This window comes from Acipenser ruthenus, chromosome 17 (assembly GCF_902713425.1).
Source record: "Acipenser ruthenus chromosome 17, fAciRut3.2 maternal haplotype, whole genome shotgun sequence".
In the NCBI taxonomy this organism is placed as follows: domain Eukaryota; kingdom Metazoa; phylum Chordata; class Actinopteri; order Acipenseriformes; family Acipenseridae; genus Acipenser; species Acipenser ruthenus.
In genome coordinates, this window is record NC_081205.1 from 17,282,058 (window position 1) to 17,295,226 (window position 13,169).

Consider the following 13,169-nt stretch of genomic DNA (forward strand, 5'->3'; position numbering starts at 1 on the left):
CCCCCACTGAGGAGCAAATGTGGAGAAGGAGCGGGATCTGGAAGCGTGGGAGCGGAGCGGAGTGGGCGAGAGGGGGGTGTAGGGAGAAACAATAGTCTGGAGATAGGAGGGAGCAGAAAGGTCGATACATAGAATATAGAATGTCTTGATACAATAGTACCTACCTGCAGAACTTGCGTCGAGTCCAACCTTAGACTTAATAATTAACCGCTTCTCGATTAGTTTATTTTGTGTGTAGCGGTAGAAAACTAAAATTAAATACCTACACCTGCACATCATAGATCTTTTCATAAAGTGGGGAAGATTTATATTTCGGGTTTTTATAGAGTGGAACAAAATAAAAAATAAAAAAAACACCTACAATATGTAGCACACACTTTTCTGAAAAGAGCTGTGAAATATTGATGGTGTGTACTATAATATTGACTTACCAATTAAACAAGAGGGAAGCTCAATATTCTTTATGAAATGTGTCTTTTGCCACTTTGTTTCTTGTGCAGAAACCACAATACCAGGAGTGAAATAAAAATAAAAATGTCTACTTTTATACTGTTTCTGCCTGAAAAATCTTTCTGTGGAATAGATCATGGTAATTAACCTACAAAGAAACACAACCGAGAAGCACACAGAACATATTATTGTAAGATAAGTAATAAGTACAAAATTACATAAAAGAAACAGGGATATATGTTTTAATCCAAGGCTATTATTGTAGCGTGGCCAGGTCCTGTTGTAGGTGAGTACCCAGGGTCTGGAAAGTATGGGGGTGATTTCAGAGAATACTATGGAGATTAAAATGGCCAAGTACATCATTAGTAATAGTAGTGCCTGTTACATAATACATTTGAGGGGTATTTTAGCCCCTATTGTGCATTGTTTGACTGACCTTTTTGTATCATTTTTTCATGGCACAGTTGTTTTTTTCTACCTTTTTTTATAACATCATCCCTTTTTTTAGGATATCTTGACACAAAGCCCTCTCTACAGCAGTTACTGCATAGTGTAGTATTTTTTAATGCTTGTCATTTAAGGTTTAACCGAAGTGTTATATTACAGTACACGACTGAGTGATACAAGCAGAGGGTACAAGCTTTCAGTATTTTCAGCTTATTTGTTTATGGTGAATTGGTTATAATTGATCTGTTATTTAAGGCTTATTTTGTATTCATAAATGTAGCGTGTACCAATATGTATACATTTTTTTAAGTATTTATTTATTGGCACTCAAATTGTCTCCATTTTTAAAATCTTTACACCCGGCTGTGCATGAGTACCTGCACTTGTTTGTTGAGAATTTCACCCCTAATTCAGCATCCCAGAAGAGCAATTTTCATAATAATTAGGAACTGTCATAATTTGCCAATGTTGCCGTGTTGCTCAAGAGACGGGCAAAAGTTAAACGTACTTCAAAAATTGTATGGATTTTTTTTTACATGGCGAAAATCTGCAAATGTTTCCAAAATTTTAAACTGCTGCACTGACTCAATGAAAACATTCTCCCCAGCTCTCCGTACCCACAATCCTCTGCGCGCAGTGTGACGGAAGAATCAGCGGAATTGATCTTTGTCCTAACCCTCACTTACCAGGTCCTGCACGACATGTAAAACAAAACATAATACAGCATCTTTTATTATCAAAACACGCAGCACCGATAATATCCATGAACAATAACAAAACATATGTAATACTATATATAGATGTCTTCTTTTAGTTTAATAAAGTCTAAATCTTAGCTTTCCCATTCCGAGTCGGTATCCCCTTCCAGGAACCGTGTTATTGTTTGTCCCGTTCTTATCCACGCCCTTGTGTTGTGGGTATGTGTGAGGTTCAGGAGCTGCGATCCGGTTCTGAGCTGGTCTGATACGGTGCCGATAGTCTCTCCACCACCTTTCTCTCACATCTGTCGCAATCTCTTCAGCAGCATGTCGGGTGCGGCGGCAGGCGGTGCCGCTGGTGGCTCAGCCAGTGCAAGCGCTGCTGCCTGCTCTGTAGGCGGTAATGTAGGAGCCGGAGACGGGGTGGCAGGGAGGTTGCCTAGCCGGGTGTTGGAGCTGGTGTTCTCGTATCTGGATCTGAAGGACTTGTTCAGCTGCGCCCTGGTGTGCAAACACTGGAACCAGAGTTTCCTCGCCGAAGAGAACAACGATGTGTGGCGGAGCTTGTGCGCTCGGAGCCTGGGAGATGAGGCGCTGCGCTCGGATATTCTCTGCAATTTGCCCACTTATAAGGGGAAGGTAAGGGATTTGAATTGTACACCCCCGCCACGCCGATGTCTTTATGCACTGTACCACTGCAGTAGTATTAATACCGACACGCAGTGGCTTCAGACTAATATTGATCTTCTCCTATTGATTTCATTATTTAACTGGAGCCCAGTCGGGTTGGTCGAGCTCATTGTCGGTGATTTCGGGTAGCTAGCTACACTGCAGGGTTGACAGGTTGTGTGTTGTGTTGTCAGGGTCAGAGCATTAGCAGACGCAACTGAGCTCAGGCCCATGCACTCAGAGGGCCCTGGACGAAAGTTTTTTATTTTTTTTATTTTTTAAACGATGATGCGTTTATATTTATAGATGTTACACATTTGTATCACTGTAGCTGCCGGTGTGCGGTGCCAGTAGTTCAGATCCTCCCTCATTTCAGCATGTATCGCTATTGTCTTAATTAACCTAACTTTTTTCCCCCGGAGGCTGGTACGAGGCACGTCTTCATTGGAGGTTTGGGGGTACTATTCAGCACAGACATTTGCAGTTATATTCTGTGTGCATGTTTTATCCTGTAGTTTAGACCGAAGCTGTCGGATGCTGCTGCGGGAACCAAAATAAACTACAGCAAAACATGCCAGCATTTCTGATTTAATAATAATAATAATAATAATAATAATAATAATAATAATAATAATAATAATAATAATTTTATGCGCTAAAACGTGTTTCTGAAAAAAAGCACAATTGTGATGGAAAACTCGATTCGGTTAATTCATGCAAAAAAAAAAAAATTAAAAAATGCATTTGATATCGCTGTACAAAAGAGCCGGCTCCTTTGCAAGGAGCGTATATCGGGCTTATGTCATTGTGTGTGATTAAGTCACCTACCAGCCACACTGCTGCCTTCCCCCGTGCACGCTACAATATATATATATATATATATATATATATATATATATATATATATATATATATATATATATATATATACACACATATACTTGTCGGACGAGCCCAGACGGAGCAGCTGATAACAGTGTGTATGTGTTATTAATACCAGGCTGAAGTATTTTTGATGTTGGACATTCCCAGTGATTCTCAACTGCCAGGGAATAATAATACAGTTATAGCGCCAGCTTCAACCCCTCCTACTAAAAATCTAAAGGCAGGAATTGTTTATACAGTAGAGAGTCAATTATTATTATTTATTTCTTAGCAGACGCCCTTATCCAGGGCGACTTACAATTGTTACAAGATATCACATTATACAGCTATCACATTATTTTTACATACAATTACCAATTTATACAGTTGGGTTTTTACTGGAGCAATCTAGGTAAAGTACCTTGCTCAAGGGTACAGCAGCAGTGTCCCCCACAAGGGATTGAACCCACGACCCTCCGGTCAGGAGTCCAGAGCCCTAACCACTACGCCACACTGCTGCCCTATTACTCCACACTGCTGCCATTGGACTGGCAATTATCCTAACTCATTGGGACCGATACCAGTATGGATAATCGAACAGTAAGGTGTCCAGATTTTCAAGTCCTTAAACTGGGACAGTATGGAAATATTGTGAATAACTTCCAACGTCCAAGCTACAGGGAAGTTCTGGGGTTTTGATTTTCACTTTGCCAATGTTTGATCTAATATTATATTGAAAGTGAATGCAGAGACTCATGGTGATATTCAGAATGGAATCTTTTACTTTCAAAAACTTTTTGTGAATAAATTATCTTGTTGTCTTTGTAATTTCATTTCTACACAAGTTTAGTTATTACATTATACAGTAGAAATTCTATAATATCAAATCCTGAGATTCTGTTTTATTGCTAATTACTGCTGCATCATGAGTCCCTTTTCTGCCTAAGAAACTGCATCTTCTCTCTTTGATTTCCACTTTCCATCTCGCTCTATCTCTGTCTCTATCTCTATCTTTATGCTATCCTCCAGGGTCCAATCTGCAAACCAGGCCCTTCCTGTATGAAAACATTACACATCTCCATATTTATATTTATTAAACGATTACTTCATAGAATCTATTTTTTTCAAAATATATAATTTGTTAATTGCATGATGAAATTTCCTGTCTATTCCATTGTTCGGTAACAACCAATAATCATGAGAAAGTGTCTTCTGACAATCTAAATGAGATAACTACACATTTTAAGAAGGCTCATTTCTTTGCTGATCTTGGCTGGAGTTTATTTTTTCAACAGTATAGGCTGAGACATGGATCAAAGTGTAATAAAATTAAATAATATTCCTTTTCTGATCAAATTAAATATTGTCACTTCTTTACTTATTAAATAATATTTAATGTTTCTTAATATAAGCATAAGCATTAACCTATGTAAAATGCGCAGAGAAGTTTTGAGATTGTCAGGACACACTTTCTCATTATCATTGATTGCTACTGAAAAACGCATCATTGATTGGTACTGAAAAACTGCATAGACAAGGCAGGAACTGCCATCATACAATGAAAACGTTTTTAACTTTAAGTAATACCTGTCGGCTTAAAACATGTTAAAAAGGAAATCTGGAAATCAAACTATTTGGAGAAGCTTACAGGGACCTACCCCAGCCCCAGCCCCCAGCCCCCAGCCCCCAGCCCCCAGCCCCCTAGTAATTTGAGCCCTGACATTTGCCTCTTGCTGTTTTTATCAATGTTGTTTTTCTTCTATTAACCTAACAGCTGTGATCAAGTAAAATAATTAGAAAATACCTTTATATAGCTATCACACGTATGCAACAGATAGCATTAATATTTGTCTCTATTTGTTAAACTTTGCAGGATACAATATACTTCTTCACCTTATTTACATATTTTCGTAAAGAAGGAAGGTAAAATTAAATGAGAACTTGATTTTTTTTTGTTATTGTTTTAAACTATTTGTATCATATACAGTACTCAGCTATCAATTTAAATACATTTAAATTGGCACCAGGAGACCTGAAATTATCGTATTTCATTATTGCTAAAAACAACATAACATGTATACTTAAGAAATAAAAAATGTTCTGAAACTGTAAATATTTTTACATGAATTTCACAAATGTGAAAACAAGTAGTTCATAAATAATTTTGTATTATTCACGAACATACATTTCTTAGAGGGTACCTGTGGTGAACTGGAACGGAATATAGACTTATTTCAATAGAAAATATGTTTCCAAATATGTGTCACATTTTACAGCCCCTTCCATTGTTGTGATGGGCTATTTTGATGCACAAAGTGTTCAAACCATGAAAAGCTTCAGTGCACTGCGTTGTAAACATAGTGATGTGACATGACCGCGTTGATTTCCGCAATTGCCGCAGATATCATAAATGAAGAGAATAATTCCAGCACAATACAATGGTACGTGTATGAGCCGTTATTGTTAGACTACAGTAGTCTAACCTCTTCACGCAGCGAGAGTGATGATTCAGGTGAGGATAGCTGCCAGTTCGTTTTAGCAACACTCAGTGGATAAACCCACCCACAATTCTCTGTGATTGGTTGGAAATATGAACGTTGACTGTACAGTAATTCTCCAGATTTGCACAGCACTGTAAAGCTGCTTTTTAGTGCTACTGGTCGTTCAACATTCCTTTTAGTCACATCAAGTGTCATTGTTCTGTAATAAGTTAGATATGGTAATAACACAGCAGCCTGCATGAAAATACAATATTCTGTTACCGGTGCAACGATGCTCTGGGGAAAAAAATGGGACGAAATGAGTGTCCCAAGAAAGGTTCTGGGGCCACTGGGACCAGTGTTCCAAACGTGGGACTGTCCCGTCCATAACGGGAAGTCTGGTCACCTTATCGAACAGGTATTAATAACAATTACTGTACCTTTAGTAATGTATAGAATAAAGTTAACATACACAAGTACCTACTGATTATATATAGCTTATATAGATTATATATAGCTACTAACCTTCGGCTCAGGACGCATAACTCCAGTCGCCATCAAATAACACGCGGTATCAACGGGCACTATTGCTTAAATAAATCTCTCACACACACACACATATAACACTGCAGTTGACCGCTATATTTGACTATTTTTGACAGTGGTTAAACCTGTGGGTAATTTTCTAAACGTTTCACCCTTGGGAAATGTTTGTACTCTTAACTGTGAACATCCCTAAAGTGAACCTCTTTCATATTGCTGCAAAGGAATTGAGCAAAAAGTGGTGACGTTATTCTATCAGGAATTCAGCAACAGCCTGGCCACACAAGTGGGGATGGAGTGAATAGGTCTGTTCACATGCACTACAATTCATGTATTTATTTATTATTTTCAGTACTGTTCATTACTGTTTTTGGTGCTGCGCGAATCGATTCTTTGGATCAGAGCTGTCCACAGAAATCAGGTGAGGGTCATTGGTGTTGATCAGGCGAATTTATCAGTCCAAGTGAAACGAGTGAAGAAACAGCTGCTTGGATTTGTGATGATTGCTGCTTTACTTAGACTGAATATCATGCCACACAAATCCATGCAGCTGTTTATTCACTTTCTTCAATTAGCCTGATCCATACCAATAACCCTCTGCTGTGGCAAGATCAATCTGACTCAAATAATCGGTTTGTGCAGCCCTGCTGTTCTTATATACTGTGTGCTAATGAACTGCAGCCTGAGGGTTACAAAGATTGTAATCTAGTATGAAAGGGACTGCTCGTGCTCAGACTTTTTTGGGGGTACATTCAAATCTAAACCCTGTTTTCAACCAACCAAGAGGCCATTATAATATCAAGGACTTATCTCCACCTTCTCCCATTATAACATTGGAAATGTGACATTTCTTAACAGTGTCTTTGGTCCGAAGTTTGTTCTGCTAATATTTTCGTTCTTCACTTCATATAGTAAATAGAAATATGCAGATATTTTGAATACGACGCTACAGACAAGCTACTGCATCCTGGTACATTCGCTGAAGGTCCTGTAGAGTACTTTCTGAGGTACAAAACATGTAAGTGAACTTCTCACCTGCAGCGTGGTGTTTGAAATACCTGCGTATTCCAAATTGTAGTACAAAACAAAGAACCAAACGATCTTCCAACACGAGAAGAGGTGCAATGATAATGTGGATGGTGCTAATAAGAAATGAGGAGATACCTTGGTCACCAAGGTTATTCTTTGTGCTTCTTCCAGCTGCAAGCCTTTCAGCATGCCCTGAGCTCCAGCGACTGCTCCCGTAACGTCTATGTGAAGAAGAATGGCTTCACGCTGCACCGGAACCCCATTGCGCAGAGCACTGACGGGGCTCGTGGCAAGATCGGCTTCTCCGAGGGCCGCCACGCCTGGGAGGTCTGGTGGGAGGGGCCCCTGGGCACAGTGGCTGTCATCGGCCTCGCCACCAAGCGAGCGCCCATGCAATGCCAGGGCTACGTGGCCCTGCTGGGCAGTGATGATCAAAGCTGGGGCTGGAACCTTGTGGACAACAACCTGCTGCACAACGGAGAGGTGAACGGCAGCTTCCCCCAGTGCAACAACGCGCCCAAGTACCAGGTACAGGGAAAGGGATCCACAACCCGCAGGGTTTACAACAAGCACTTGCTCTGTATTCACACATCCTAGGCTTTTTTGCTTTTTTGTCAATTCTTACTTAGGAACATTCACCAGAAGAAAGAGGCTTTCTCCTGCAGCAGTGCTGGTGCTCTGATTGAAATGAGTGCTGTATTGTGGGAACAGGAAGCCAGCATTGTTGCAGAAGGGAGCGTGAGCCGGATACACTGCGATCCTTAGCAGCCGGTTTTTCTCCTGTCAAGCAAGCGGTCCTTAGTAAATGTGGAGAAATGTATTGACCTCATGAGGTATGATTAAAAACAACAGGTCCCTGGCAACAGAGATATAGGGTCATTCCAGCTCTGAATGGACAAAGAGGATTGTTCAGACCATTACATCTAGACCATTGGAGGGAGTTTAAACTACAGAACAAGTGATAATGTACATCCGTTTAGTTCCAAAGCCCCTGTGGATAAACAAAACAATACTAATGCCTTTTGATTAGGTCGTCCCCCACATTGGGAAAAAAAGTAGGTTCGAGGTCATCAGAATGGGTATTTTACCACTTTCAGACACATTCCTGCCACCATGTGGGCTGCACATTTTTTCCATAGCCTGGAACTCTTTTCTTCATCATGTGGTGTATATCTATCGTTATTAACCACAAATGGTGCAAGCACCACTTACCCAGAATGTGGTAATCCTGAGCTGGAATGGCCCTACAGTGGAGTCACGCAGGTTACATTTTCAGTTATCTAGAGAACCGTTTATCCAGTTGTGATGAGTTTCAGAATTTGGGTGTATATGGAGGTGTCTGTCCCTATTAATAATGTGTGTGGAATTGTAGTAACAGTCAAGCCCTAATACTGCATATGACGCCAGTGTACTCTCCTAAATGGTTGTGAGCATAGATAGCCAGTGGGTCGGTGTTTGCTTATAACAATCTAATTGTGCCTGTTTCCTTCCATCCTCATTAGAAAGGTAAATACAAAACAAATGTTCAAATTAATCCAACAAGCCTTTTGAAGAAACTACAGTGAGTCAAGCAGACAAATGTTTCAGGATACTGTACTTGCTGTACCAGCCAAAATGTGTTTCTACTTGACTTTGTTTTCGAGCTCCTGGGTGTAAAGGTTTTCTTGGCTCTGGAATTGAAGGATGTCCACTAATCTTCAGTCCTCCTGAGCTGCTGTGAGGAGTGGCTGTGGTGAGGGAACATAATTGGACATTCTGAATTAGGGGATAAAATAATTAGACCCTCAAATTAAAAGAAAGAAATCTTATGTTGTGCTATAGTTGTTTTATACGTTAATAATTTTTATTTTAATTTAAGGAAAAATGTATCAAACTGCAATTTGGTGTAAAAAGGCTTGATAAGTCTTTGCCAGCTTCAACACTGGGTCAGGTTAAGGCCAGTCAGCTAGAGCACAATTGAAAAGAACACGACGATTGCTTTATATACATCTAAAGTTATCCTATTGTGATAAAAAGTAACAGACATTCTGGCAAAATTCTGAAGAGTTTTGGAATCTGGGGCATAAGCAGTTGCCCATCAGCCTGTCTTTAAATCCGCCATGTCAGCCTTTTAGACAGTCTTGTTTTGAATGTTCCTTGCAGATCGGAGAAAGGATCCGGGTCATTCTGGACATGGAGGACAAGACACTGGCGTTTGAACGTGGGTACGAGTTCCTGGGCATTGCCTTCCGGAGCCTACCGAAGGCCTGCCTGTACCCAGCCGTGTCTGCCGTCTACGGGAACACGGAAGTGACCATGGTGTACCTGGGGAAGCCGCTGGACGGGTGAAGCCAGTTTTGGTGCCATGTGGTTAGAGGGACAGTGCCAAGGAATCTGCATGGGGTGATACGAGACACAGCCTAGTTCAGCGCAGGACTGAGACCCAGTGGGCTCTGGGGGAGGGGGCGGGGGAGGGGGCTGGGGGCTGGGGGCTGGGGGCTGGGGGCTGGGGGTGTGAAGAGTGTTGACAGCAGTTTCAGCTGCTGAACTATTTTAAATTAGAACATGTCATCCTTTTTTTTTTTTTTAAGAATTGTGCTGCGTTTTTTTTTTTTTTTTTAAATCAAAGAAAGGCCAAATTAATTGTGGCAAAGTGTAAAAGGTTGATAGCGCTATGTTGGTCCCTGTTACACACAGACATGTAAAATGCAGAGAGACATACTGTGCCGTAAAGGTAGCACATTCGCAGTAAATGGATAATATTTGGTTTACCACTGCACGTTAAAATGAGGTAACATGGGCAACATATGTGCCACCCCCAGCCGTCCAAATATATTTTGGGGCAGCCTTTATTTAAAGACATGGGGCCATCCCTCTACAAGCCCCAGGAATAAGTTTCCATTCTTCTTTTTGACTGGGCAGTCCAGTTAGCTCTGACAGTTGTCAGGTCAACTCACCGGTCTGTCTCCCTTTCGCTCTTCCCACTAACACAGCACTGACTATCCCACCCTGTTCAAAATTAGACATACCATCTGACTGGGCTGTTTGAGATAGATGGTCTGTCTATACTTGCTACCATCTGGGCTTTGCAAGTCAGAAGCGCAGGGAATGGTACAGTGCATTAGATGCTCTGTATTGGGGGTGGTTGAACACTGTCCAGGATACTGTGCGTGTTTCTGTATATCTATATATAGATATATACAGTCGCAGACAAAAGTATTGGCACCCTACAGTTAATATAAGATAATTCAAGAAAGCTTTGGTGAACATTAGCCACTAATTAATAAAAATACAATATTTTGTAACAATATTTATAAATAAACAAAAGCACTTAAGCAATTTCAAATATTTGTTCATGACAAAAGTATTGGCACCCCTGCTTTAGTATTTCATGAGTCCTCCTCCTGCTTTTATTATGGCTTTCAGACATTTATTTTGTCTTGTTTTGAAATCTGGGCCCATTCTGTCTTGCATATTTCCTTCAGCTCAGACAGGTTGGATACACAATGCTTGGCTACAGTTTTTTTCAGATCAGTCCAAAGCATTTCTGTTGTATTAAGATCTGGGGATTGTGAAAGCCATTCCAGAAGTTTTATGTTCGTGTTCTTCAGAATTCCAGAGTTGACTTAGCAGTATGCTTTGGGTCATTGTCGTGTTGGAAGATAAACTCTGCCAATCAGCCTACGAGTAGATGGTATCATTGTACTTTGTAGAATGTTTTGATACATGACTGCATTCACTCAATCTTCAATCACATGAATATCTCTAGTCCTTGAACTGCTAAAACACCCCCATATCACGATCGAAGCACCTCCATGTTGAACTAAATGTATTTAACACATTTTCTTGAATGGTCTTATATTAAGTTTAGGGTGCCAATACTTTTGTCTGCGACTGTATCTCGGTGCATGAGAGAATGTAGCCATTTTCAAACCGCTGCATTGAGGATATGTGTTTTTATCAGTCATCTCATTCACAGGAATCAAACAGTAATTGAAGTTCTGCAGTGAGTTCACTCTTCATTTCTGTAAAGTAGCAACAAAGTGGGATCTGTTCAGTTGACCTTAATCATTTTATGCTACACGTGTATTTTAAACTCAAGTAAGCCAGCCAGCCCAGAATAGTTTTGCAACGTTGACATTTTAATCTATAGTGTCTTCTGCGTAAACCGCAGCCGTTTCAAAGTAAGTGTTTTTAAAATCATCCTTAAAATTCCTCCTACATTCAGCAGAAAAGATGATGGTTCTGTGTGGGTTACACAAAAATAATGCATTTACAAGGAAAGACAAAACCAGCTCTGAACCTCCACAGTCAGTATAAAATACTGCTTTACACCAAGACAATCCATAACTTTACATTTGGTAGAGACATCTATTTAGTGTAATATGGGGTTGTCTGCCATCACCCATTGGTTATTTTCTGCATTAATCCACTTGTTCATCTTACCCTTTACCCAAAGCAGGAATTGCAAACAGCACTCCCAATTCATTTCTGTGTGAGCCAGTCCAGTTTTACTATGAACTGCCCGCGAGAATGTCCCTGAGTAAGTTTTATTTGCATTTTGTAGTAAAGAGTTCAATGAACCGTGTCTAGTTTAATAAATTAAACACTTTCACAGGATTAACAATCCAATGTCCTACTATTCATTACAATGATCAACCTTCTCGCTGCCCCCTGCCCTCCTAAGATGGGTTAGCATACCTTTACCTGCAGCCTCATGAGCTTGTTACCTAAAGACAGTATTTATCTAAGAGTTAGCAGCTTTAAATGACATTTTAAAGCTTTTTTGCATGCTTTGAACTCTCAGGGTTCCTGGAGCTTGCGTTTCCTCCTGAGCTTCCTCATTTTGGTTATGGCTGCCTGCAGAGCATTCTTTTGTTTGACCGCTCGCTGAACCTGGAATGTAGAATTCAAGAGAAATTACAAGTTCCAGAAACTTTGTAAAAGACCTGGGCTTTTCCCAGGTCACACAAAGAAAAGAAAACCAATAAAACCCGTAACTACTCAGAACAGTCGTAAATATCATCAACAGTGAAGGTCATGTAAAAAAATACTGTAACGATGGCAGGGTTTCCAGGGGAAAAAACGAATAAGTCTCGCCTTTTTCTCACGCTGTTTTGGTCGTACCTTTCAGGTAATTAGGGTTTCCTTGTAGTATTCTTTTAGGGAGAGAAATTCTCCTTCCAATATTAAAATATGGGGGGGGGGGGGGGGTATATTTAAATATTTCTGACTGAGCTCCACTTTGGCCTTGCGTGACAACTGATATCGTGCAGCTTTCTTAAACTGGGTTTCCACAACGTGTTTAGGTTGTGTTAAAGAACCGCAAGTGGCCACCAAACAAATATAAGAAAAAAAGCACAGGAAACAAAAACAAAGAGCCAACACAGTGTTATACAAATCCAGTATAATACAGTTTCTCAGCAGATGTTAATCCACCCAGGACTTTGTGGAACTTTGTTGTGTAAGTCTTGAAGCAAGTTGATGTTAAGCCATGTATTTGTCTTTTTGAAAAAAATTGTGAAACCCAACAGTTTTTTTTCTTTTGCATGTTTCCGTTCTTCTGACCCTAGGTGATCGCTCAAGCCTGGTGCAGTTGGTAGCCCGCAGCTAGAATACAGGAGACCAGCTATGCTAGTTTAGTACACTTTCGGGTACAAACATGACTTTTTTCCTGCCCTTGATAGGTACCTGCGATAGATGCTACTTAAGGTTAGTGTACAAGGAATTGCATCTTATTGCTAAGGGACAGAAAAGTATGTCCTTTTGTGCTTTGCAAAGGGCGTCATTATTTATTTATTTATTTATTTATTTATTTATTTATTTATTTATTGCAAAGGGCTACATTGCTTATAAAACAACAAAACTATAAAGCACTATCATTTTATGGGTCAAATAGCAATCGTTTGAAACAGTTAATAAACAGTGTCACATAAATACTGAATGAAGAAGTCTCTAAACCATTTGTACTGTATGCTTATTTGTTTTCCTGTTTGATCAAAGAACTTGC

The 13,169-nt window shown here is 40.1% G+C and overlaps 1 protein-coding gene across 1 annotated transcript; it reads left to right on the forward strand.

Moving 5' to 3' along the window:
* The first annotated feature begins 1,559 nt into the window (after positions 1-1,559).
* fbxo45 (F-box protein 45) lies at positions 1,560-9,616 on the forward strand. The gene is made up of 3 exons (XM_034038776.3): positions 1,560-2,234; positions 7,352-7,708; positions 9,323-9,616. The coding sequence occupies exons 1-3, from the start codon at positions 1,923-1,925 to the stop codon at positions 9,506-9,508; spliced, it is 855 nt and encodes a 284-aa protein (XP_033894667.2). The 5' UTR covers positions 1,560-1,922; the 3' UTR covers positions 9,509-9,616.
* Positions 9,617-13,169: the final 3,553 nt, after the last annotated feature.

Bases quoted from the DNA above. Each gene is read 5' to 3' on its own strand.
- fbxo45 (XM_034038776.3), top strand. From the start codon at position 1,923: ATGTCGGGTGCGGCGGCAGGCGGTGCCGCTGGTGGCTCAGCCAGTGCA. The intron at 2,235-7,351 runs GTAAGGGATTTG...TGCTTCTTCCAG, and splicing joins TGCCCACTTATAAGGGGAAG to CTGCAAGCCTTTCAGCATGC. The intron at 7,709-9,322 runs GTACAGGGAAAG...TGTTCCTTGCAG, and splicing joins ACAACGCGCCCAAGTACCAG to ATCGGAGAAAGGATCCGGGT.